This window comes from Choloepus didactylus, chromosome 15, assembly GCF_015220235.1.
Source record: "Choloepus didactylus isolate mChoDid1 chromosome 15, mChoDid1.pri, whole genome shotgun sequence".
Taxonomy (NCBI): Eukaryota; Metazoa; Chordata; class Mammalia; order Pilosa; family Megalonychidae; genus Choloepus; species Choloepus didactylus.
In genome coordinates this window covers 62,815,867-62,842,775 of record NC_051321.1, presented here as the reverse complement: position 1 = coordinate 62,842,775, position 26,909 = coordinate 62,815,867, and the positions used below count along the sequence as shown (strand labels likewise).

Genomic DNA, 26,909 nt, shown 5'->3' with positions numbered 1-26,909 from the left:
GAGACAAGGATGCCCACTGTCACCACTGTTATTCAACATTGTGCTTGAGGTTCTAGAGAGAGCAATTAGGCAAGAAAAAGAAATAAAAGACATCCAAATCAGAAAGGAAGAAGTAAAACCCTCATTATTTGCAGATGACATGATCCCATATTTTGAAAATCCTGAGAAATGTACAACAGAGCTACCTGAGCTAATAAATAAATTCAGCAAAATTGTGGGATACAACATCAATGTGCAAAAAATCAGTAGTATTTCTCTACACTAGGAATGAGCTAACCAAGGAGGCAATGAAGGAAAAAAAAATCCATTCACATTAGCAACTAAAAGAATCAAGTATCTAGCAATCAACTTAACCAAGGATATAAAGGACCTGTGCTCAGAAAAGTACAGCACATTGCTTAGAGAAATCAAAGATGATTCATATTCATGGATAGGAAGCATAAATGTTGTTAAGATGTCAATTCTACCAAAATTGATCTACAGATTCAGTGCAATGCCAGTCGAAATTCCAATAACCTACTTTGCAGACTTGGAAAAGTTAGTTATTAAATTTATTGGAAGGGACAGGGGTTTCAAATAGCTAAAAATATCCTGAAAAAGAATTAAGTGGGAGGTCTTACACTTCCTGACTTTGCTTACTATAAAGCTACAGTGGTCAAAACATCATGGTACTAGCACAAAGATAGACATATTGATCAGTGGAATCTAATTGGGAGTTCAGAAATAGATCCTCAGATTTATGGTCATATGATTTTTGCAATACCATCTAAATCCACTAAACTGTGACAGAATACTGTCTTCCATAAATGATGCTGAGAGAACTGGATATCTATATCCAAAGGAATGGAGCTATTATGTATGCCACAAAATGTCATGTTCTTTTATCCATTCCCGAGGGGTCAGACCTTTTGTGAGTGGGACCTTTTGGTTCAATTGAGATGTGACCTAGCCCATTCAAAGTGAGTCTTAATTCCTTTACTGAGGTCCTTTATGAGGATAAGAGAGAGAAAACACCAAGAGACATTGGGAGAGAGCCATGGAAACTATAACCCAGGAGAGAAGGACCAGCAGACATTGCCACGTGCCTTCTCATGTGACAGAGGAACCCTAGATGCCAGTAGCCTTCCCTCAGATGAGGTATCTTCCTCTTAATGCCTTAATTTGAACATTTTCATGGGCTTAAAGCTGTAAATTTATAACCTAATAAATTCCCATTGTAAAAGCCAACCCATTTCCCGTATATTGCATTTCAGCAGCTTTAGCAAATGGAAATGTACCTCTACCTCACACCCTATAAAAAGTAACTCAAAGTGGATCAAAGACCTAAATATAAGAGCCAATGCCTTACAACTCTTAGAAAAAAAATACAGGGAAACCTCTTCAAGACTTAGTGATAGGAGGTAGCTTCTTAGACTTTATACCCAAAGCACAAGCAATGAAAGAAAAAATAGATAAATGGGAAATTCTCAAGATTGAACACTTCTGTGCTTAAAAGGAGTTTGTCAAAAGGGTGAAAAGGCAGCCAACTAAATGGGAGAGAATTTTTGGTAACCATATATCTAAAAGGGTTTGATATATAGCATATAAATATAAAGAAATCCTACAACTCAACATTAAAAGGACAAACAACCCAGTTATACAATGGGCAAAAGATATGAATTGACAATTCTCCAAAGAGGAAATACAAATGGCTGAAAAAACACATGAACAGATGTTTATCTTCATTAGCTACTAGTGAAATGCAAATCAAAACCTTAGTGAGATATCATCTCACATCTGTAAGAATGGTCGCCATTAAACAGGAAACTACAAATGTTGGAGAGGATGTGGAGAAATAGGAATGAGTGTATGAGTGTGCAAGGATAAAATGGTACAACTTTGTAAGATGGTACAGAGTGTAAAATGGAAGACAGTTTGGCGTTTCCTCAGAAAACTAAATATTGAGTTGCCATATGACCCAGCAATTCTGCTACTCATTATATATCCAGAAGATCTGAAAGCAGGGACATGAACAGACATTTGCATGATGATATTCATAGCAACATTGTTCACAGTTGCAAAAGGATGGGAACAATCTAAATGCCCATCAACAGAGGAATGGATAAAGAAAATGTGGTATATACATAATGATGGAATATTATGCAGTAGAAAGAAGAAATGAAGTCCTGAAGCATGCGACAACATGGATGAATCTTGAGGACATAATGCTGAGTGAAATAAGTCAGACACAAAAGAACAGGTCTAAGACTTCACGAATATGAACTAACAAGAATATATAAACTCAGGGTCTTAAAATGTAGAGTATAGGATACCTAGAAATAAGCAAAAGTTAGAGAAGAGGAGGTGGTAACCTAATAGGTTTAGAAAGTATAATGTGGTTGAACTTAAAATGTTTGGAAATAGATATGGGGAGAGTGTAGCTCGTTAGTGGAAATATAAGGAATAGTGCTGTATTGTAGGTGATTTGGGTTGAAAGGGTTGTTTAGAGTCATGTATGGCACCAATTAACACTACAAATTTAAATAAGTATTTTCATGAACTGGTATATATGTATGACACTGGTACAAAGAGTTAATAAGCGAGTGGTATGTGGGAGGAAACACCTTTTGCAAGCTACAGACTATATTTAAGAGTAATACCTTAAAATTCTTTCATCAGCAGTAACTGGTATACTCCACTAATACTAAGGATCAATAATAGGGGAAGATAAGGGATATGGGGTGTTTTGAGTTTTTTGCGTGTGTGTCTGAGGTAGAGTAATGAACAGGACAGACAGCATTCCTATTCTCTTGAAGTTATATTCTAGTGGGGCAAAACCAAGACATAGCGAAAAAAAAAAAAAAAAAAAAAGAGGAAAAAGAAGAAAAACGTAATTTCAGTTTGATAAGGGACCAGGAGAAAATATACAGGGTGATATAATAAATAAGTGAAGTCGGGGGAGATTTCTTTAGACAGACTGGGCAGGGAAGACTCCTCAAGGATGGAGCATCCCGGCTCCCAGGTTTTGAAGGAGCCAGCCATGTGAAAACAGCAGGAGGAGCATTCCAGGCAAAGAACCTGAGATGGAGTGAGTGGATGTGAAGAACAAGTTTGAGGAGTAGAGTGGAGGCAAGTGTGAGTGGAATGCCACTGATTTCTTGGAGATTAAGGATGATGGAGTATGGTTTCCTGGCCAGAGGGGAGGCAAGGAGGAGTGTGTGTGTGTGTGTGTGTGTGTGTGTGTATGTATGTGTATGTGTATGTGTATGTGTATGTGTATGTGTATGTGTATGTGTATGTGTATTCAACAAGGGGCATTTTCTTAATTTTCTATAATTTGAATTGCGTGACAGATTCATTTACTTCCATTTTTTTTTTATTGTACTTTGAATTCTGGACTATCCCCTTTGATATTCCAAAATTAATTTGTTAACAGCTCAGCTAGGATGATCTCATTGAATATGTTACACCAGCTTCCTGTTTCGAGTGAATGTCCATAGCGTCATTCCTAAGAGCTTCTTTCAGTATCTAAACACTATTGACATTCCTTATTTGATTTTAGCAAGTAAGTGAAGGATTGTCAATGTAAATTTATCGTTTATAATTCATCTTAATTATGAGAGAAAAATGCCAAACATAACTCCTGTTTTCCAGGGTGTTTCTTTCTTACTTTTCCATTTGGTGACCACAAATTTATTTTTTATATATCAATATCAAACATTTATAAAATCTCTGCCAGAGAATTTTACTTACATCAATACTACCTACCTGCTACCTGTTTCAGTTGGGATGCTGAAAGAATTAATAAAATATGTTTGTAAAAAGCATTGAGCTCCTTGGAAAAAAGGCAGTATACATGCAGTCATTTCAGTCTCAGTATTTATATTTATATTGTAACTGCCAATTTATTGTTACCCTGTATTTCTAAAATATTTCTACTACTTTATTGAAGCTTCAGATTTCATATAAAACCTTAGTATTATGAATATTTTCAAGTTTTATAGTTCTTTCTAGCCTCTTTTGCAGAAATGAAGCATCTTATAACAATAATAGCAGTAACTTATAATAATCATAAACAATGTTGAAATTTCATTATTTTCCAGTCATTAAATAAGCATCATCAGTCCATCATCTTATTTTATCTTCACAATAGTCCTAAGAATTAGGTAGTATTTTCACAATTTTATAGGTGGAGAAGCAGCTAATTTCAAATCACTTTGGGCTGCCTAAGGAGACATCACAAAAAGCAACATCTAAAATAGGAAAATATAAAATAAACTTCCTGAGTTTTTGATATGAGAAGTTACTATGTAATGACTGAAATTATGCATCCTTCTTCCAGAAGAATGGGACTGCTTACTCTCAGTCTGTGTTAGAGAGAGCCTACCTTAGAGAGAACAAGTTATTTCCATCATCCCTGAGAATCTATGTTAGAGTAAATAGTTGCTGAGGTCTGTTGAAGAAATAATTTTACTCTATACATGAATAAAATCAGGTTGTAAAAGATCTGTTACTTGGTGGTTATGAGAAAGCAATGCGTGTGGAATTGTGTTAAACTGTGTATTGCAAAGACATTATATTGTCAAAATCAGGTGAAAAATTTTTAGAAATAGATAGTGGTGATAGTTACAACATTGTGAATATAATTAATGCCACTGAAATGTATACTTAAAAATGGTTAAAATGGCAAATCTTGTGTTATGTATATTTTTACCACAATAAAAAACAATCAAGCAGTAGTACTTGAAAAAAAAAAAAAAAAAAAACAAAACAGGTGAGTGTTACTAGAGGCAGCTAGTAAGTACCACATTCATCCAGAATGACATAATAGCTGGACAATTTGAAGTACAGAAATATTTGGATGCTGTCCAAGGTCCTAGTCTAAAAAGAATTTGTTTTAAAATAGAGTCATCTAAATTTCCACAAAAGTTATATCAAAACGTATACAGGTGTGTCAGGGAATGAGGGATAAAATAGTAGGGGAACAGGAGAAAAAGCATTAGACTAAAGGAAACAACTGTTTTCTGAAACCCAGCTGTATCTGTGGGTCTTACTTTATGCATCTTACTGCAACTGAGCCTCATAGCAACCTTCAGAGGTTATTATTTTTCTAATTTTGTTCTGAGGAAACCAAAGTTCAAAAGGGTACGCAAATTGCCCAACATCCCATAATCATTAAGTAGGGAAACAATTCAAATTTAAGTCTTTATTACTCATCGGAATAGGTTCTGTCTACTCCATGACACTACTTCTAGGATAGTTGGTATTCCTTTTCATGGAATGAAATTTGACTGGAAGCACACACATACACACACACACACACACACATACATGAAGCTCTCAGATATTTAACATTCTAAAGTTACAAGATGAGTGAAAAGCAAGATACTTTTAAGAATGCATGATATAGAGTATCCCACTTTCCCCCCTTTTTAAAAAAATATTGCTCTTTTCTATTATGTATTTTCAGTCCTGAGGAGTTAATATATCATCCAAAAAGTTATTAAAATACTCCTATTTCTTTTTTAGTTTCCACTCAATTTAAGCTATAATGTTGTACATTTAACTTTATTTTTACAATACCATCCAACAGATTTGCCTTACAGAATGCAAAATGCTGCCAGCAAGTGTTTTGAATACTCCCCCACTGATACTGTTCAAGGAAAGAAGGGGTCAGTTCTGGTGGCTTTGCAAGAAATCTTTTAGTCCCTTGTTCAAGACAAGGAAAACCACAGAAGCATGTGGGTGTAAATTGTAGGCTTATCTCTTCCTGCAGCATCACAACAAAAATGGTACTTGTGGCTTCTGACAGCAGCAGTTGTTCTTAGCTTCTGCTAAGTTACTTCATTTTTGGGTTTAATAAGGTATTGGAATCAATGATGAAGTTATATGCCACTGCATGATGGGGTAAAACCCAAATAATAAACAATAGATATTTATAAGAAACAGATCACAATAGGGCACCACCCAGCCTTCAGTTGCAAAACAAGGGCAGCAGAAAGAAAATTTGATCAACAAATTTATTCAGATGTTACATGGACTGGTGATATATCCAGGAGGGAAACTGCAAGGATGCTGTCTGAAGAGTACTATGAGTAAAGTACACAAAATCCATAACAAAGAAACATGCAACCATGTAGAAGTTCCATAGTGGTGAACTCCAGCTGTTAATACCTAAGAGACAATAAATTTCCTTGTGATCTTATCTGCACATAGTTGCAGCAAAGGAGTGCTTGCAAAGAGATCAACTAATAGATCAAAATCACTAAGCATATTGGAGGCTTTGGTAAGAGGGGGGAATATTAATATCCAATAGGAGTCATTTGAAATAAATGCAAAAGGCCTTGGCAAAGGGCTGGATGATGCTCAGTGAAGTATTTGAGAATAAAGAAGGTGCTGGTTAAAGATCTATGAGATAAGAAAGAATCTGAAGCCATTAGTGAGTAGGAATTTGGTTGTTTTGTTCAACGGTATAATTTATTATTTGCAAGTCTGCATCTCTGGAGTGATCCAAGGGAAGGAAGGTTCTTTGTAGCACCAAAAACAAGCAATAGTCTTGTGTACAAAGCAAGACCTAAGGGAAACCAGAGCTGGTTTAAGGAGACAGACTCACCCCTTTTCAGCCTTCAACTGGGTACATCTGCATAAAAGATACAGACCCAAGGACATCTTCCACCTCATTTTTGGTTGTTTCTCATGAGACTTAAATGTTTGTTTTCTGGCTTTGTTACCAGGGCTTTGTAGCAAAGGAATTGTTTCAAGTTAAGACTGTGTAAGCTAAAACAAATATTTGGTTAATTCTTGTTAAGCACTTTTAACAAGTGAGGATAAAATGAAAGCATTTGCAATAATGGTTGATAGCTTTAAATATTGTCACACTGCGACTAAGGGAATGAAAACTTAGGCCTAGAAAGACAACACAAAATAAATTAAAAATCTTAGTTTGAAATCCAGAAGATAGGAACAGAATGAAAGGTGTAATTAAGACAGGTGTTTGTTTCTTATTCATTATATTTTGCTCACATCTATCATTGTAGCTCTCACTGACAACTTTGCTTCATACATTCAAAAGCATGCATGTGCTAGGTGGTGATGATGTGGCAATAAGCAAGAAGGACCTGGCCCTTGCCTCACAGATAGTTTAACAATTAACTGGCTAATTGGACAAGTAACATATAATAAAGCATGATAAGTTTTATGAGAAGAACTGGAAGAGGCCACTAAGCACTTAGTGGAGGAACTCAACCCAGTCTAAAGGCCAGGGGAAAACTCACTCAACAAGTGGTGGTTAACCTGAGATTGAAAGAAGGAATGGAAGTTAACCATTCCTTAATTTGAACTTCAAGTTCAACTTGAAGTTCAAGTTAAGGTATTTAAGTTTTTAGAAACTTTAATTTCCTGATAATTTCTGATGGAATTTTGATGGCATGTGATTTTTTTTAATGTAATTTTATTAAGATATATTCACACACCATACAATCCATCCAAAGTATACAATGGTTCATATATCATCACATATTTGTGTATTCATCACCATGATCATTTTTAAAATATTTGTATTACTCCAGAAAAAGAAATAAAAAGAAAAAAGAAGACCCCAAACATCCTATACTCCTTACCCCTCCCTCTTATTGATCACTCATATTGCACGCTACCCAATTTTAAGACTTACAGTAGAGGTAAATTAACTAAGACAGTGTAGAATTGTCAGAGATTGATATATATAGATCAGTGGAACAGGACAAAAAGTCCGGAAGTAGATACATACAAACACGGGCAACTGACTTTTTTTTTTATAGTTGTAAAATCATTATCAAAGATCAAGGCTACTGGATTACAGCTCAACTTTAGTTATTTCCTTCTGGCTATTCTAAACACTAGATACTAAAAAGAAATATCTATGTAATGAGTCAGTATTGGCAGTCAATTGTTAAATACAAGTCTCTCAGTTACACCGCCTCCCTCTCATTTACTCAGTCTCGCAATCTTCAGGGATATCTGGCCAGTGACCATTTTAACTTCTTCATGCTGGAAAGGGGTGTTGACCTTATAGGATAGAGGCATGAAACTGCTTGATGTTCTTGGAGAGATGGTACTTCTGGGTTTCAGGGCTTATTTGGCATTGAAACAATCTGAAGTCCTTAATTTTCTGAAAAAATAATCTTAAAGAAAAACTTTTATAGAGATTTAAATAGAGCCCAGTGCACTCCCTAGGGTTTTCAAGAATACTCAACTGATTTTTGCTTAATCTCAACATCACCGAGGGACGGAGAACTACGTTTTCCACTCCTCATTGATTTACTTGTAGAACTTTAAAGCAATTTTGCACATATTCTACTTTAATGTCCTTCCAATCCACCACTCACAAAAGCAAGGCTTTGGTATAAGTCATAGCAGTTGGAAAGCTTGGGCAATGAGGAAGTTGTGAGAGAGTGGCTGTTGGTTTGTTTTTTTTTTTTTAATCTTCATTTTATTGAGATATATTCACATACCACGCAGTCATACAAAACAAATCATACATTCAATTGTTCACAGTACCATTACATAGTTGTACATTCATCACCTAAACCAATCCCTGACACCATTAGCACACACACAAAAATAACAAGAATAATAATTAAAATGAAAAAGAGCAATTAAAGTAAAAAAGAACACTGGGTGCATTTGTTTGTTTGTTTGTTTGTTTCCTTCCCCTATTTTTCTACTCATCTATCCATAAACTAGACAAAGGGGAGTGTGGTCCTTATGGCTTTCCCAATCCCATTGTCACCCCTCATAAGCTACACTGTGATTTTAATTATAATTTCTCCTTTTATTTATCGTCTTTCAAATCTTGGTTTGTAGTAACTACTAGTGGTTAGCCAAGTTAGTATCCATGGAGAGAAAAACTTCCAATCATTTAAAAAAATACACATATATGTATTGATATAATACACATATTATAAAATTCAGCATATTCAAGGATGAAATTCACTGTTTCTTAGTACATTCACAAGGTTGTGAAACCATTGCCACTATCTAATTCCAGAACATTCTCATCATCTCCTGAAAAAGCCCCTTACCCGTTACTAGTCATATCCCGGTTTGCCCTTCCCCTAGCCCGTGGCAGCTATGAATCTACTTTCTTTTAGACTTGTCTATCCTTTACATTTTCATAAATATAATATGGGATAAAATCTAGACATTTCCACAAATATCTATTCCTTAAATAGAAGCATATAATAGGTGATCCTTTGTGTCTGGCTTCTTTCTCTTAGTATAGTATTTTTAAGGTTCATCCAGGTGAAATATGTGTCAATAGTTTGTCCCTTTTTATTGGTGATTAGTAATCTATTGTATGTATAATTCACACTTTTTCCATTAATCAGTGGATGGACGTTTGGGTTGTTTCCATTTTTAGGATACTATGAAGAGTGCAGCTTTGAACATTTGTGTACACATTTTTGTGTATCTGTATGTCTTCATTTCTACTGGGTATCTGTCTAAGAATGCAATTGCTGAGACATGTGATAATTCTATATTTACCTTCTTTAGGAACTGCCAGACTGTTTCCAAAGCAGCTGCACCATTTTATATTCCCACCAGCAATACTTTGCTTTTTTTTTTTTTTAAATAGACCCCAGAGGAGCTGGAGGATGTTTCCGACCTGGAAGAGGATTATGAGGTCCGCAGTCATACCAGCATTCAGACTGAAGGAAAAACAGACCGGGTAAGTCCCCTCCATGGAGGGAAAGTCCTGTGCTTTGCCCTTGAGGGCCATGTCCTCTCCTTGCCAGTCCAGGCTGGAATCCTGAATCTGCAACTGGCTTTGCAGAACATAGGGAGAAAAGCCTCAAAGTGCAGTGGCAATGACATGAGGGGAATTATCTTTTCTACCTTGAGAGTTCATAGCAAGGCTATTCAGATCAGGTAGTGAATTATTCCACATCGCTTTTAGTCTTTATAGGAGCCATGGGAATATAAAAGTGAAACATGTACATGCTTGTTTAGAGTAGAAAGGAGAACCTGAGAAGCTGTAAATATAGTCTGAAATTCTAGGGGAACGACACCTCCTGAGGGAATATTCCTGTACTTTTTCTTCCTTACTGCAATGCCCTCTTTTGCTTCTACCCTCGACGCACATGCACACACAGACATGGACACACACACATGCACACACACACCACACACTCAACTCCCCAGATGTTAATATCTTAATTATTCTTATATGCTGTACTTCACTTTACTCATACCCAATATGTTTGGATCTATGAAGGTTTGGTTTTCCAGCCATGGGTAGCTTACAAACTACAGACCAGACTACTGGACTTGGGTCTGAAATCTAGGCAGTAGAGCATAGTAGCTAAGACTACCTGGGAATACATCTGAATCGGTTGCTTCTTAGCTATGTAACTTGGGGAAATCACTTAATCTTTCTCTACCTCAGTTCCCTCATTTGTAGAATGAAAATACTAATAAAGCTGTCTACATGAGGGTTATCGTAGAAATTAACTGAATTAACCACATAAAGTACTTAGCACATTCCCTTTGTTCACAATAAGGTTAAAAAATAGTAGTAGTAGTAGTAGTAGTATAGTAATAATACCAACGGCAATAGTGAAATCATCCTCATTACTGTTGCTATTATTTAGGGAGTTAAAGTCAGTGCCATAAAATTTGGAGAGGGAAACAAATTCCTACTGTTCCCTTTGTGCTCTGATCCTTTGTGAGCCTATTTGATGAAGTGCTTTTATCCAGAAAGGGTTGAGCACACTGTGTCTTTTGTAGCCTAATTTATAGACAGTCCCTTAGAAGCATTTAAGGCAAGACCTGTTTGGTAAGCCCCATGCAACAAATGCACATGAGCATACATTTCCTTAAATAAAAATGTTGGTCTTCCCCCTCCAATGTTCTGATATATTGTTGTACTTTATGATTTATTGAAACTATTTGATTTAGAAAAAACAGACTTTAAGCCTTACCAAATTTTATCAATAATCCTCTGGATTTCTATCTCCTAAGAAGGGAAAATAAGGTGAATGAATTGAAAAAAATATTCAATTTTAAGAGAGAGGGGCAGGTTCTGTTTCTACTTTTCGTTCTGATTGTCTCCTTTTTTTCCTCCCCACAGTATATCAGTTTAAAAAAAACACATTTTGTTTCTATTCATCTACTTTCACATATGTGAAATGAATGTAAAAAAAAAAAAAAAAAACTCTCTTATTAGGGCTTTGCTATGTCTTTTTATTAACAACAATACCTTGTATTTGCATATTTTTTATAGTTTACTAGATATTTTTTCCATATCTTGTAAAATATAGAAAGTAGGTTGATGAAAGTAGAAAAAGATGAACTTAGGAAGGCTCCAGTTTTTCAGCTTCTGAGATTGCCCAGAATTGGTGCTTCTCAGCCAAAACAGAAATATTTGTTTTCTCTGATTTTATTAATAGAATATCTGATGTTTATCCTTCAGTTGAGGAAAATGTTCTATACATAGATGATATTACATAGCAGGATAGTTAGTATTTAATAGTATATTTGGCTATGCTACTTTCTTGAGTTTCCATTTCTTGCTGATGATTTGTGTCATTTATCAGGCCTTGCTTTAATCACCTCCTATTCACTTCCTTGATGAGGGAGAGAGTTCCACCCTAGGGTTATGGAAATGGCTGAACACATGATACCCAATGCTGTACATGAGCGTGGCAGTGATTTATTAGTCACATATACTCACAGCCCCTGGAGGACAGCATGCCATGCAGGGCTGCAAGAGGGTTGCACTTGGGAACAGAATGAACCAGCAGGGGCTGTGGGAGGCAGGTGTTGTCGTTTCAAGAGATTGGGGTGAAGTCTGGTTGCTGTGGGCCAATGTGACTTCGTTGTTTGAATAATTCCTCTGGCTAGCAGGAAACTGAAACCCACTAATCAAGGATAGGCAGGAACTGCACCTGGTCTATTAGATAAGGTTGTTTGACAAGGGAACCTTATCCATTAGAGTAGAGTGAGCAGGGGAACTTGCAGCGAGGCCATTCAGAGCTCTTGCGATTTCACCAGATGTTAAGGCAGCACACAATATTGGACCTTAATTTTAGGCTTTACGCCACAGTCCTCCAGAAGCCAAGGTCACACAGCATCTGGAGTTAGTTGCCTTCAAATCTAGTAGGTGTCATTGGTAAGAGATCAGACTTTACAAAGGGCAATGAAATTGGAAATGAATTTTGCTGAAGGTAAGTTTACTCACGCTTTCAGTGAAGTGGCTGGATGGTTCACTTAGGCAGATGCTGAATCACAGCAGGTAGGAGATGGATGCCAGGGCTTATCAGGTAATTGATAGGAGGAAATTTTATTAAAATAAAAGCACCTTTTAGGATGCCAGGATAAGGATAAACTCATCTAAATTTTCATTCAAGCTATTACATGTTGGCCTTGGCTAAGACACTTACAGCTTAGAAATGTCATTTTTCTTCATCTAAAAAAATGAGAATGTACCATAGCTGCTCACAGATTGATTGGTAGCTTCAAATAAGGTAATGCAAATGAGAGGGTTTTATAAACTTTAAAATTACATGCTAAAATGGTAAAATTCTTATTACTACTATTTTTATCTTTCTTTTGTTCTTGGACTGCATACTGGTCAGCTAGATGGCCCCCTGCCCATTGTAGTTGATGGTCCCTGTATTTTTGGATGTTAAAGAGTCATAGGCACCACTGCTTCTCACCTTGTGGAAATCACCCCTGAAACTGTGCTGCGTCCCGGATTTGTGTTCCACCCTGCGTAGTTTCCTGAAAATCCATTCCATTAGGAATGCTCTGTGGGCCACCCTCTCACCTTTGATATAGTGACAAGGTAGACACCTGACCATAATATCTACTGGATGCATTATATTTGGCCTGGCCACTCTCTGTTCTCATATATCCCACTGGCATAAATTCCAAACATCCAACCAAATGAAAATCTGAGCTTCATGCGTTGGCCTAGAGGCGTACAGGATCTGGGATCAGTGAATTCTAACCACCTATTCCTCCATTTTCTCCAGTATTTACTCTACTTCAGATACTCTGGCCTTTTTTCTGTCCTTGAAAGCTCCATGATGTCCTGTCTCAGAGCCTTTGCATTTTCTGTTCCTTCTGCTTGGAATGTGCTTCTCCAATCTTCCCATCTTTTGTTTTTCAATTTAGTAACCTCCTTGCAGAGATTCTTTCTGAACACCCTAGCTAACATAGACTCCACAGTGCCTCTCTAACACAGCATCTTGCTTTATCATTTTCTTAGCATTTACTAATGCATGACATTTTCTTATGTATTAATGTGTCTGTATTGCTTTTCTTTTTTTGTGTGTGGGGTTATGTCTATCTGCACTTGGAGGGTAAGGACAGTTGTATGAGCAAAGACTGGGAAAGTACCTGACCCACCATTGTAGATATTCAAGAAATAGTTGTTGACTGACTCTGACTCTACCTTTCTGTCGTCACATCACAGAAAAATAATAATGATGCTGAGGTCATCAAGAATAATAGTAGCTATAATATGGAGAAGGCCTTCTCTATGTCTAACACTTTGATAATCACTATATTGGACTCATTTTTGCTAAATTTCACATCCTCTGAGCCCATCTATTTATTACAGGTCCTGTGCCACAAGGGTATAACATAACTACACCTTGCCTCACCTCACTTCCTGTCTAGGGGCTTCCCACCAGCTGCCCTATGGGATGGATCCCTGCAGGAAGCTGCTCAGCCATTATAATACATGTATAAGTTTGTGTGAGACATTAATATCCCACAGAGCAACCCTTGACCAGTATTCCCCTCTTCCATCCCTTGGATGGACAGTTCTGAAGTGCATTTAAAGCAGGTCCTCAAGGGTCCCCAATAAGACCAAGCCCCAATTTCCACAGCAGTGACCAGCTGATCATGTATTCTTGGACTGACTCTCCTTTCTACCCTGATTCATTCTGTCCAAATTTTCAGTCCTGTCCCATGGGATCTTTTCCCAAAATAAACTACCTTCCATACCCATAGTGTAATTTTGGGGGGAAGCAGGAAAATATAATCACTTCACGTATGCGATTTTATTTAATTCTAACATCTACTTTGCAATATTGATTTTAATATCCTGATTTTATAATAAGATCACTGAGGTTCGGATTTATATAACTTGTCTAGAAGTGTATTTTGTTTTCTGGCTGAGATCTTTGGTGATTATAACATATCAGTTCACTAACAAAGAAAATAAAGTGAATCATTTTTGTAAAAACAAACAAAAACCAACCGTAACAAACCTAGCACATCATCAGTAAAATGAGAAAGAGAGCACAGCAAAGAAGGTCACAGTGATCTGCAAGTGGGGAAACAGACATTTTCTTTTGCATTTTAAGTGAAATGATGGTATAGTGTGCATAAAACTGTATTTTTGTAGTATCAGTCTATCTTGTAAGTTCATTACAAAAGATTCTGTTCCCACCTTTTGTATTTTCCAAATGGCCAAGTAGGGTAGCTGTAATCTGCCCCTCACCCTCATCACTTGACCAGTACCAGGATGGTATTTAGACAGATTTAATGATCTCTATCAGGCATCTCATATGCCTAACAAACCCATAGTCCCTGTAATAATATCTCTGTGCTTGAGAGATATTAATATGTACATTTTGTCTCATATCCATTTGAGATTTTATTATCTCTGTATTCCATCCAGCATTCCTTAATTTGCATCTATTGGACTGAGTACACCTTTTGACACATTTCTCAGGTACCATCCCTTTGAGAAGATACAATAAAATGTAGCAGTGGAATCTGTTGAGAGTTCTTTGAACACTCATGACACACTTAATATGGAATTCCCGGTCACTGCTGAAAACAAGTATTCAGGTTCCTCTTTTCTTGCTGTTGTTACCAAGGAGTAATTGCCTTTTTGCATCTCAGATTATGCAAATCTGGTATATTTCACATGTACTAGAACCAATTTCAGGCACTGTTTAGTAATGGAGTGACAATTATTTATTATCATTTTACATTCTGCATTTCTCTCCCAGTAGCTTTGGCTCAACTTCATCTGTTATTGCTGTCATCAGTGGCAAATGCCACTGGGCATTGTAAAGGTCTGTAACTAACAAATAATGATTTAGAGTCCACAGTCAATGAGAGCAAAATACTAAAAGATCAATAGTCCATGCCTTATGAAGTGGCAGTGGTATAGCAGTAGAAATTAGTGGGCATCTTAATTATTAAACACAAATACTCTCTGGAATGATGCTGTGGTTATATCCAGTGATCAAGCACTACACAGTGACAAAGGAATTTGAGTTTGCTATCTGCTCAAAGAACATTCTTCACAGAACTAATTGTTTATTCTGCCCATGCTCTTAGCGAGGTTAAACTCGCTATCTTTTATTTTATAATGGCGTATTTGAAAGAGACATGAAAATAGACTCTTGTTAAGATCATCAAATTCCTAAACTTACTGATAATAAGATTTTTTGTAAATCCTGTAACCTTCCTAAAAGATTATAGTAATTAGATGCCAAATCATATTTTCTTTTTAAATAGAGTAGTGTCAGTTATTGTTTAACATTTTACAGTATGGAGCATTTTCTAATTGGTGTCTTAATTCAAAAAAAGCTCTGCTCTGGGGTTTGGATTCTTTTTCTTGATTTTGTTAATTAGGGAATTAGAGCTCAAGTAATTAAAATGGTTTATGCAAATCATGTAGACGGGGACCAAATCCCAGGTCTTCTGGCTCCAACCACACATTCATGCCAGTACGAGGCATTTTGAACTTGGGTGGAGACTCATCATCCCTTAGGATCACATTGCCCTGCTTTTGCTATAGCCAGTGTTATAAAGTTGGTGTTATAATTGCTATACTGGCTATACTGGAAAGATGATTTGTGACATTTAAATCCATAAACCTTAAACTCATATCTGTGTAAGCCTCACAAAGTTCTATATGTCCCAATCCTATACTCTTTCCTCCTTCCCTATCTGATATAAGAAAGAGGACATTGAGTTCAGTTTTCTTTTTCCTACCATTTACAAACTACTTATAATGTCCAGAACCTGGAATTCTCCCTGACGAGTCATCTTCATCTTGGTGGGAAATGGAGAATTACTTGAGTCATACTGCAGGGGACCTTGGAGGACAAGTTCTCCAAGCATGGCTTCCAGAAGAGCAGAGCCAGTTATGGCTTCAGTCTCTCATCCCTCTGGCCTCTGTAATATTTCAATAAAGGGAACATTCTAATTTTGAGACTTTTTTTCCTGATTTAGTGTCTGCATCCAGGGCAGCAGTAGCCCTAGAGACTTTGGAAATTGTTAAAATGCTAGCAGAGTAGCAGCTGAGAGAGTGTTGGGGGACAATTGCAGTTTTTGAATGGCTCTTAATATAATGGACTAAAAGAGAGTTTTGTGAAAAGAGTGGGTGAATAAGTGTTTTGCCTTTTCTAGCACTGCTGAATAATGTAGAAGTTAGGAGTATGGACTTTGGAGTCATATAAATCTTGGTGCAAATATTTGTTCTAGGGTCCAGGTAACCTTGGGAAATTTATTTTATATTTCGAACTTCCAGTTTCCTCATCTGTAAAATGGTGATAATAATAGTACCTACTTTATAGGGATTTTTGAAGATTAGATATATGAAATATTTAATCCAGTTCCTGGCAAATAGGAGATGCTCAATTTTTTTTTTTATTTTTATAAAATAAACTATAAAAGTAAAAATTTTTGTGTGCTAGTATACTTTTTTTTTTTAGTCATGAGCTCAAGGACCTTTGTAAACATTAATTTCTCAGGCTTCTGATATGGCACTACCTGTTTCCCTCATTTTCTGCTTCTATGTGTCTTTGAACTCTGAGATACTCTACTGCCAAAAATCTTTTAAAATTGTTTTTTCCCCAGGATAGAGACACATGAGTAAATTAATGTGATTCTTAAAGATGTTGGCACTTTTGTATAAATCTTTAGTCCATAAATAATTTGGCATTAATGTCACACAAAGCAACTCTTGATAGTGGGATAAAATGGAAAATTTGACTCACAACGTAAGTTTTTTGTTTTTTGCTTTTTGGTTTTTTTTTTTTTTTTTTCTTAATTCCACATTTGTTCATTTGTTGACTTCCTGGCCCTTAGCTGGGAGTTTTTCTTCTTTGTGGAACTTTGATAGCTTGGTGGTCCATTAGCTCCTGTCTTTCTCAAATGCCTCAATCATCTTTATGAAGTTATATGGGACTTTAATTTCTAGTTTTTATGGTAGATACCAATAAAAAAAAAAACAAAATAAACCTCATCCTGATATTTATAAAAAGCATCTTAGAGACGAGTTTACAAGTAAGCATTTAAAATCTGCTTTTCTTTTTCTGCCCTTGTCCAAGAAAGGCATGTGCTCCAGCGATTCTTCCTTTTGCCTCTACAGCTTGAAAGCCAACAAAATCTAAACACCAAATCAAAAATTTTGTTTTGTCTCACACAATTTAAGCTTTAATCCTAGTGACTTGTAGAAGAGGCATGAAAAAAGGAACCTTTTTAACAGTACTGAATCAGGCCAGGTTTTTATATGAAGGTATTTGAAGCTGTGATCTCCAAGTGCTGGAATTGAATTTAATGACTAGAATATTAAAAACAAAACAAAACACTTTAACATTTATAAATTTAGTGATAGTCACTTCATATATCAACATGACAAGATTATGCCACCCTTGAAAATATATTATTCAGCATATTAACTGATAGCCAACAATTAAAGGGATTGTAACATGAAGTCTTGATAATTTGAGAACTAAGATTTGTCATATCTTTAATATTATATTCACTTAAAGCATGTAGTTTGTAAACCTGCTTTACATTAAAGAAAATTTTTGAGGCCATTGAATGTATGTAACTCTATAAAAAGAAGTAAATTAGGAGAGAAATAAGAACAGTTACCTAGGTTACTGGACACAACCTCAAAACGTCAACAGCAGCAAATGAATTGGAGCATATCAAATTTTAAAATACTGGAGGTGATGCTTGGTGTAAAAAGAAGCAGTGTTCACTCTAACTTCATTTTAGTGGTAGAGAGAATCCCTCATTGTTGCTTGTTTGCATGCAGTTAGGTGAATATCCTTGAGAAGAGCAAAAAAGTCATGGATGGGTAATTTACTTTAAAAATTGGAAACATTTTAATAGTCCTTATTTGTTATCAGAATACTCTCAGTAACTCAAATTTATACTCTATTACAATGCAGAATATGGGGAGACATGAACTCATTTCCTTCTTCATGATATAAATTTGGCTTGGGTTACTATGAAAAATACAACTTGTGTGAACCTGGAAGAAATTACATTATTCAGCAGCACTGCAGCAGGCAGTGCATTTTCCAATCATTGTTTTTTTTATACTTTCAGCTGCTTGTTTGGCAATAATTCCACTTTCATACCTTTCTGGGTGATCATTCTCAGTTTACTTCATGGTTTCCTCTTCCTTTGTCCATTTCTTAAGCATTAGGATTCATTAGAGTTCTGATCTAAGCTCTGTTATCCTCCAGTCTTCCCACTTTTCCATGACATTCTCATGCCACCCCAAGATGTCAGATTTCAGTATAGGTGTGTGACTCCAGACAGGTACTGTCTCCTGATCTTTGGCCACACATATTGGCAGGCCCAAAAATTTCTTCTCCTTGAATGGCTCACCAACACCTGTGGCATTTGTTGTTTCCAAACCTCAGTGTGTTATCTTCCCCCAAGGATGTACTCCAACTCCTGTCTTTCTTGGCACTCTTTATATCTGTTTAACAAGTCTGAACCTGGGAGTACATTTTGAGCCTTTCCTTCAGCTAATCACACAACATGTTCTGAGTTTACCATGTTCTAAATGTTTTATGAACTCATCTGTTTTTTTCACCTTTTTCACAATCACTATCTTGGTTCAGTCACTGGCATCTCTTATATGGATTTCAACAGCAGGCTCCTAGATGGTCTCTCCTGACTCCAGTTTTGCATCCATCCACTCTCCACATGGCTTGTGTGATATTTCTAAAGTAGCAAATCTCTTACCTATCATACAAAATAATCCTTCACGATCTTAGTATTTCCCCTTTCCCTTTGTATGAAATCCAATCCCTTAATATCCTGTTCAAGGAACTTTATGATCTGCTTCTGCTTATCCCTTTTGCCTCATATTTCACCATTTTCTCTTCAAACCAGCCCCTTTGTGCAGAACTTTCAGTTCCTATGATGCACTAGGCTCTGTCTTACATCTGTACCCTCGTAAGTGTTCTTCTATCACTGAGAAAGAGTTTCCTCAACTCTGTACCTCCCCTTCACCAGCAAATACTTGTTCATTAGGATGCCAGATTAGCCCAGCCTTCTCAGACTCTCAAGTCCAGGATGAGTTTCCCTCCTACATACATCTGTGACACATGGAATTTTCCACATCATACCATTCATTGTGCTTGTATAATTTCTAATATAATGACTTTTCTTCCCCAGAGGATTCTAAACACCATGTAGTAAAGGGAACATTTTTGCCTAGTTTATTGTTATATTTATATTGTTATATTTATAAAATCAGGACCATCCCTGTGTCCCTGTGTCCCTATTCATGCTATTTTCCATGTCAGAATTTTCTACCTTTTGTCTTCTTACTTCCCCAGTTTCAAAGTTCTTTACGATGAGCTCAACTCCCTTCATCCCATAAAGTTTTCATTGCACTTTATTCCCCATTGATTTAATGACACACAAACTTCTACTGTGAAACAATTTATAGGACAGTTTAATTACTCAATCTTTTTGGATGTTTACATGCTAAGGTCACTAGGTTCTATCTCTGTCACAAAGTAGTGTACCTGAACAGATGCTTCTTTGTTTTACTCAGAAATTCTTTACTTGAATTGAAATTTAGTGTCATTCCTTTGTTTACAAGTCACTGTATAAAAATCCAGGCAGGGAAAATTAAAGTTTAAAGCATATTTTTATTTTCCAAAACCTCTTATATTAGAGTTATTTTAATAAATTCTTCCTGAAATTTCAATCCAGAAATGTTTGTTTCCAAATATCTTAACATTTTCTCACTTATAAGACAATGCAACTACATTAAAATATACAGATTTTCACACTGCGTTAGTTGCTCGGAAGTTGTGAATTGAACTTAAGGCTCAGTATATTAATGCCTGGTATATATGTCCCTTGTATCTAATTGATTGTCTTATTTGTCTTTGGAAATAATTTATCTCAATCAACAAAATTTCCAATATAAAAATGTCTTAAAGGTATTCTCTTTTCTTACAACTTTTTCCCAGTCTCTTTTCCCCATTGTTAAAATCATGTCAATACTGAGGTAATATATTTTAGTATGAGAGAAGAAGGTAAGGATCTCTAGTATATTATATTATTTTTTGCTATAGTTATAAATTCTATTATTTAAGGTTAAATCTTGCTATACTTTCCATTTAATTATAGAGTAGATTCTTGACATTCATTAATGTAGGTTCCCTATCTTTTAGCATTGATGAACAACCCACAAATCTATGTAAGGAATAATTTATAATGACATGAATTTAAGTGATATAATATTAATATGTGTGTCACTTGCCAGTTAGTGAGCTTAGCCTTCCACCTAACTTTTAATAGAGTGTTTTCTACTCAATGCTGCATGTACAGCAGGGGAAATAGCAAGTAGGAAAGCCTTGAGGAGGAAATGTCCTTGGAGGTGAGTATTTGTGAGTTAAGCAGTAATAGAGGACGTCTGAGAATGAAAAGGAGGCCATATCCCATGGGGCTTTATAAAATATTGTAAGAGCTTTGAATAAAATGAGAAGCATTTGGAGGGTTTTGACCCAGGGAGTGACATGGACTGACTTGTATTTTAAAATGGTGATTGTCACCCTCATAACAGTTTTTGAGTTAGATTCTATTTTATCTGATATTGTTATAGCTAACTCAGCCCTCTTTTGGTTACTACTTGCATGGTATATATTTCTTCCATCCTTTCACTTTCAACCTGATTTTGTGCTTGAATTTAAGATGAGTCTCTGTAAACAGCATATGGATGGGTCATGCTTTTTTTTTATCCATTCTGCAAATGTCTGCCTTTTGACTGGAGAGTTTAGTCCACTTAGATATAAAGTAACTACTGATAGTACAATATTTTGTACTGCCATTTTTCTATTTTGTATTTTTAAGTCTTATACCTTTTTGATCCTTAATTCTTCTATTAATGCATACTTTCAAATTCATTTGATTTTATGTATTGTACCATTCTGAGATACTTCTCATTTCTTTCTGAATGTATTTTTCATATATCCTTTTTGTGATTCCTTTGGGGTTAAAATTTAACACCCTACATCTATAACAGTCATATTTGTTACCAACTTATCTTCAATAGCATACATATACACTGTTCCTATACATCTCCATTTCCCCACTTTTGATTTGTACTTATTAAGGTATCTTTGTACATTATATCCTTAAAATCATGTATTTATCATTACTTTTTAGCATTTGCATTTTAGGACCTGTAAGAAGGAAAAAATACAGTTACCTACCAAAACTATAATACAATAGTACTGGCATTTATAATTAGCCACATGTTTACCTTAACCAAAGGTCTTTATTTCTTTATAGTGCTTTGATCTACTCCAGTGTCCTTTCCTTTCAGTGTGAAGAACTCCCTTTAGCATTACTCATAGGGCAGTTCTAGTGGTAATGAACTGCCTCAGCTTTTGCTTATCTTAGAATGTCTTCATCCCCCCCCCCCATTTTGAAATAAACCCTTGCTGGATATAAAGTTATTTGTTGGCAATTATTTTCTTTCAACACTTTAAACATTTCATACCACTGCCTTCTTGCCTCTATTTTCTGATGAGAAATTGGAAATTAATTTAATTGGAACTCCCTTGTACATATTTGTTGCTTTTCTCTAGCAGCTTTCTGAACTCTCTCCTTCTCCTTAGCATTGGACCATTTGATTACTCTTTGGGCATGATTTTCTTTGTTTTTATCTTGTCTAAGGATTGTTGGACTTCTTGAATGGGCATATCCATATCCTTCATTAGATATGGGGATTTTTCTGTCACATTTCTCGGAATATTCCTTCTGCCCCTTTATCTCTTACTTCTCCTTGTGGCACTCCCATAATGCATATATTGCTATGCTTGATGGTGTCCCACAGGTCTCTTAGGCTCTCTTCATTCTTTTTTGTTCTTTTTTTCTTTCTGCTCCTCAGCCTGAATCATTTTATTTGTCTTGTCTTTGAATTACTGATTCTTTATCATGCCATCTCCATTCTGCTGTTGAAACCATCTAGGGAATTTTTCATTTCAGTTATTGTGTTCTTCATCTCCAGTATTTCTGTTTGCTTCCTATAAAGAATCTAAAATATATTCCAGTATTGTTCATTCATTGTTTTTTCCTAATATCCTTTTGTTTTTTCTCCTTGTTTTTCTTTATCTCTTTGAGCATATTGAGGTGCTTTTTTTGTTTTGTTTTGTTTTGTTTTTGTTTCTGTCTGATAAGTCCAAAGTCTGGTTCTCTTTTTTGATAGTTTGTGGATTTGTATCTTGTTCCTTTGCATGGGTCATCATTTCCTTTACTTTGTTTGCTTTGTAATCTTTTTTTTTTTTTTTCCTTCACTTTGTACAATTTAATATTTTGAAGTGTTAACTCTGGCATTTAGTTCCTTTAGTTCCTCAACTGTCTGTTCCTTAAGTTTGTATCCAGTAAGTGATATGACAGAGATTTTCTTGAATGCCAAGGGCTTATAAAAATAAACAAACCAAAACAAAAAGCTTATTTCACTTTGCAAATTGGCTTTTCTTGACTAGTAGTCTCCTTCATAGTTTAGCCCTCCTATCCAGCAGATCAGCCTGAGGCAAATGCAAAATGCAGGGTTATCTCTGTCTTATCTGAGCCTATGTGGAGCCACAGATCCTGCTTATTTTCCTGCACTTGTGCTTTCAAGAGACCTTTGAAATTCCTCAATTATAGTTTACAGGAATTTGAGTGAAGGCTCCTCAACTCCCTTTGAAATAGACTTTCACCCCATCCTAGGTGCTCTCTTGAATGAATTAATGCAGGTAGTCCTTTGTCTCAGGCCCCTGCACCTTAATTATTTCTCATGCTATTCCAGTTGCCTGCAAGCTATGTTTGCCATCAGGACAAAGTCTCAGACCGCAAGCCTGAGAGAGGTCCCCTGGCTCAGTCTCTCAGACTTCCACCCAATAGATTGGCTCTGGTGTATGTGCACCTCAGTATGTGCACAGGAACTATTCTGCTCCTTCTGGAACAGGGACTGGAACCCACAATGGGAGCACAAGCTGGGTCAACCCCACATTGTGGAGGGGCTGGGATTGACCCAGCAAGCATGCTAGGTACTTCTGTGGCTTTTAAATCTGTGTTTTCTTGATTCAGCGCTTGTACAGTTAATGCAGTCCTTTACCTATTTTCCATAGTTTTGAGGAAGGATACTGTCTTTAAGATACCTTTACCTCCTTTGCCCAAGGGCAGATGGAACAATAGCCTCCCTCAGAGCCAGCCTTCAGAAATCTGAAGTAGCTGATCAAAAGCAGTGATCAGCAATCAGTCCACACATCCCCAGATAAGCAATCAGACCACACATTGAAGGGATGGGTCATATGTCCCATCCTGGCACTAGCAATCTGTGCCAGGAGCCCAAGGTCCAGTCCCCACTGCTGTCTGCCATGAGACTGGGGGAAGGGGGATGATAGCTGTAGCAGAAAGGATGAGACTCACTGGTTTTTATTGCAATTTACCAACTTCTTCCTCACGCTCCTCCCCATATGCTGAATAGTGTTCCACTGGACTATGGAGTTTAAAAATAGTTGATTTGGGCAGATCCTGCCAATTCAGTAGTTGTTTCCATGGAGGGACAGATTCCTGGATATACTACTCTGCTATCTTCCCACAATCCTCTCAATTCAATTTTATAAACATAATTTGTATAAATAATCACACGTACATATATAGTCTGCAAGTATAGTCACTGAAGTATCACTTTACAAATCTTTGGTGTAAAAAAAAACAATATTTTGTTAATATAGTAATACTAAACATGAAAGTTCCAAGAGAAAAAGAAGTCCAATGTAGTATATACTGTTTATGCAGAATTTTATATACCAGCTTAATGAAAAAAATAACTGCCTATAATTTTACTTTCTAGAGAAAACCAAGATAATAAATCAATTCAATTTTTCCAGTCTTTAAAGTGTTACATTAGTATAAAGTATATACACTGTTCCTGAATAATGAAATGTGTATTATTAAAGAGATTTTTGTTTTCTGTCTTTTGATGGAGGCTAATAATTCTGTAATCAAACTGACTAATAATCATTTTACTTCCAAATAATAAACAGCTCTACATCCTGATTGACTCTAATGTCTTAAATTTCAGATACAAACTGATAAGCAAATGGGAAGGTGTCAATGTGGTAGAACTGCAGAAAAGTTTGCAGAGACCAATTTTTGACAGTTTGGTGCTAATTGATACTACAGAAGTTCACAAATGCAGTTCTGTTGCTAATTATTATTGTTAAGAATACATGAAAGCAAAAGACAAGTTAAAAGGCAGACAGACACTCCAGAGCTCAGTCTCCACAATCCGGTCAACACATCAAGGCCAGTCTGGGCCAAATTATTCACTGGCCCTTTGCTAAAATATCAAGATAAGACAGGGTTTCCCAACCTTGGCAATACTGGCATTTTGGGCAAGCTGATTCTTTGTTATATTGGGTTGTCCCATGCTTTATAGGGTGTTTAGCAGCATCCCTGGCCTCACTAGGTACCAGTAGCACCTCAGCCCCAGTTGTGACAATAATGTCCCCACATATTGCAAAATGACAAATGTTTTCTTTTATAAGTGAGCCAAAATCACCTAGCAGCCATTCTTTCTTAAAAATGTGTCCTTTATTCTGAGATTGGAGCCTTCCTAATTATTTTGTAGTTAAAAATTACTTTTTATTTTTTTTTGTAAAATTCTAGTGATAGTGGATGATAAGTATTTTGTAATAAAGTTTTTATTTCTTACTTCTTTTTAGTTTTAAATCTGTATGTATGTGTTTTATGTCCTCAGTAAAACAGAATAATTTGCAAAGATATGTTTATCCCTCTACTTTTTAAATAACAAAGGCCTGTAAAATTCCATATTTGAGGAGCTTTGACAAAAACCTTACAATGTCATCTTTTATTTTTAACGTTTCCAATTACTTTAGGTTTGTCTGTTAGTTGTTTGTTTTGAGACTGCAGTGAACATGATGTATAGATTTCAAAAGATTCCTCCAAACATCCCAGAGTCTTACCTGTGAAATCCTCACTCATCGAGGCCTCAATTTTATTTTGATTTTGTGCTCATCCATAGGCACAGATTCATCTGTATTCTGCCTCATTTGTGTCAAATGCTGCCTCTTGAGCAGAGGGTTTCATTTCCACTTCCTGAATGGGATTTTACTTGAAAAAACCTTGACTGTTACTAAATGCCTTTCTAATCCAGATGTTTGCCTCTCCAAATTCACATTCAGAAGACATGAAGAATTATGCTTTGTTTATTTAATTTTGGTATGTATTCTGACCATATGGATTTAGCTTATGCAAATTTAGTGTATTGTTAGGTGCTGCTGATGTGGGGTAGGTATTACTATTAACCTGTGCTATCAGTGTTGCAACAGTAAAGGAGTGTTTTACATGTTTTAAATATCAGATACTGATAATTGTGCCACATTTTAGCATAAATATCCACATAAAATGTTTTTTTTTAGGAACCACATGAAGAAAGGAAATGAATTACATGTATTACAAATAGAGGGAAGAGTTGTTTAATTGAAATCCAGCAATGTAATGCAGAAAGAAGCAGATTTCAGGGTATATCAAGTCTTGTGATATTTGTTTGGAGAATTAAGAGTAGAATAGGCAGTATATTCTAAGCATAAATACAAAAACAAGCTAGCTATTTTTAGCATGTAAACTTAGATTCTTTGAAAAATATGTTTTGAATTATCAGAATAGCAAACCACCATTGTGACTCTCTGTAGACACTGCCATATTCTTTCCTTTGTTTTTTTTCTTGATCATAAAAGAAAAGTAATCACACAAGAGACTGCAAACAATAATGTTAAGCTGTAAATAAGGAAACAAATTATTCAAAATACTACACATTAACTCATTATACAGACAAGCTGCAATCTAGTCCAGGTACAATTGAACTGCCCTTTGAGAACTGCTATGGTCCAAGTGATTTGATGACAGCTTGTTAAATTATACCATCAGACTCCAGTTCTCAGTTTCCTACATGGAAAACTCACAATGAGATTAAAATCACTTGCCCAAAGTAGCTCAGCGAGATAATGGTAGATCCACCTGATTGCTTTCTCTCTTATATCTCTTCCCAGCTAATCTGTCAACCCTTTTCTCATTTATTTTCCTCAATGTCTTATTTGTCTCTAACACAATCATCTTTTTACCTAATCTTGAATAAAAATACAACCTAACTGTTTTGAAATGAACATATCTTTTTGTTTCATTCTTGCTTGGCAAGACTCAATCTTAGAATGATACACATCACCTTAAATGAGTAAATACATGAGGAAATAAATGCATATTCAAATGCATACATTCATATATACAAGCATGTATAGACTGATAGATGATAGATATAAAACATTGAAACATCCTATTGATATTTGCATCTTATAAATTGTCCCAAGCAGATTTATTTTTGAAATATAGGGCCTCACCTCTGAGAAAACAGTTCATCATTCATTAGTAATTTTATTAAATGAATCTTTAGTTTAAGAGGCTTGGGAAAAATAAAAAAATAGTGTCTGAGCAAATAAAACATGTTAACTCATCAAGATGATTTATTTTTCTAAGAATAGTCTCCTCTCAAAATTATAAAAATTCTGTGGAGCAAAATGTTTATTCTATAGCCAAATAGATTGACTTTCAAAAAATAAGTACATCAAAATTTTATA

The 26,909-nt window shown here is 35.8% G+C and overlaps 1 protein-coding gene across 4 annotated transcripts in view; it reads left to right on the top strand.

The window, feature by feature from the left end:
• Nucleotides 1–26,909, top strand: part of CTNNA3 (catenin alpha 3) — a 1,946,492-nt gene that overhangs the window by 1,726,648 nt on the left and 192,935 nt on the right. For all 4 annotated transcript variants that reach the window (XM_037805370.1, XM_037805369.1, XM_037805372.1 and 1 more), the window contains one exon: nt 9,596–9,688. In XM_037805370.1, coding sequence (XP_037661298.1) covers nt 9,596–9,688 — 93 coding nt within the window. The remainder of the gene's footprint in view (nt 1–9,595; nt 9,689–26,909) is intronic.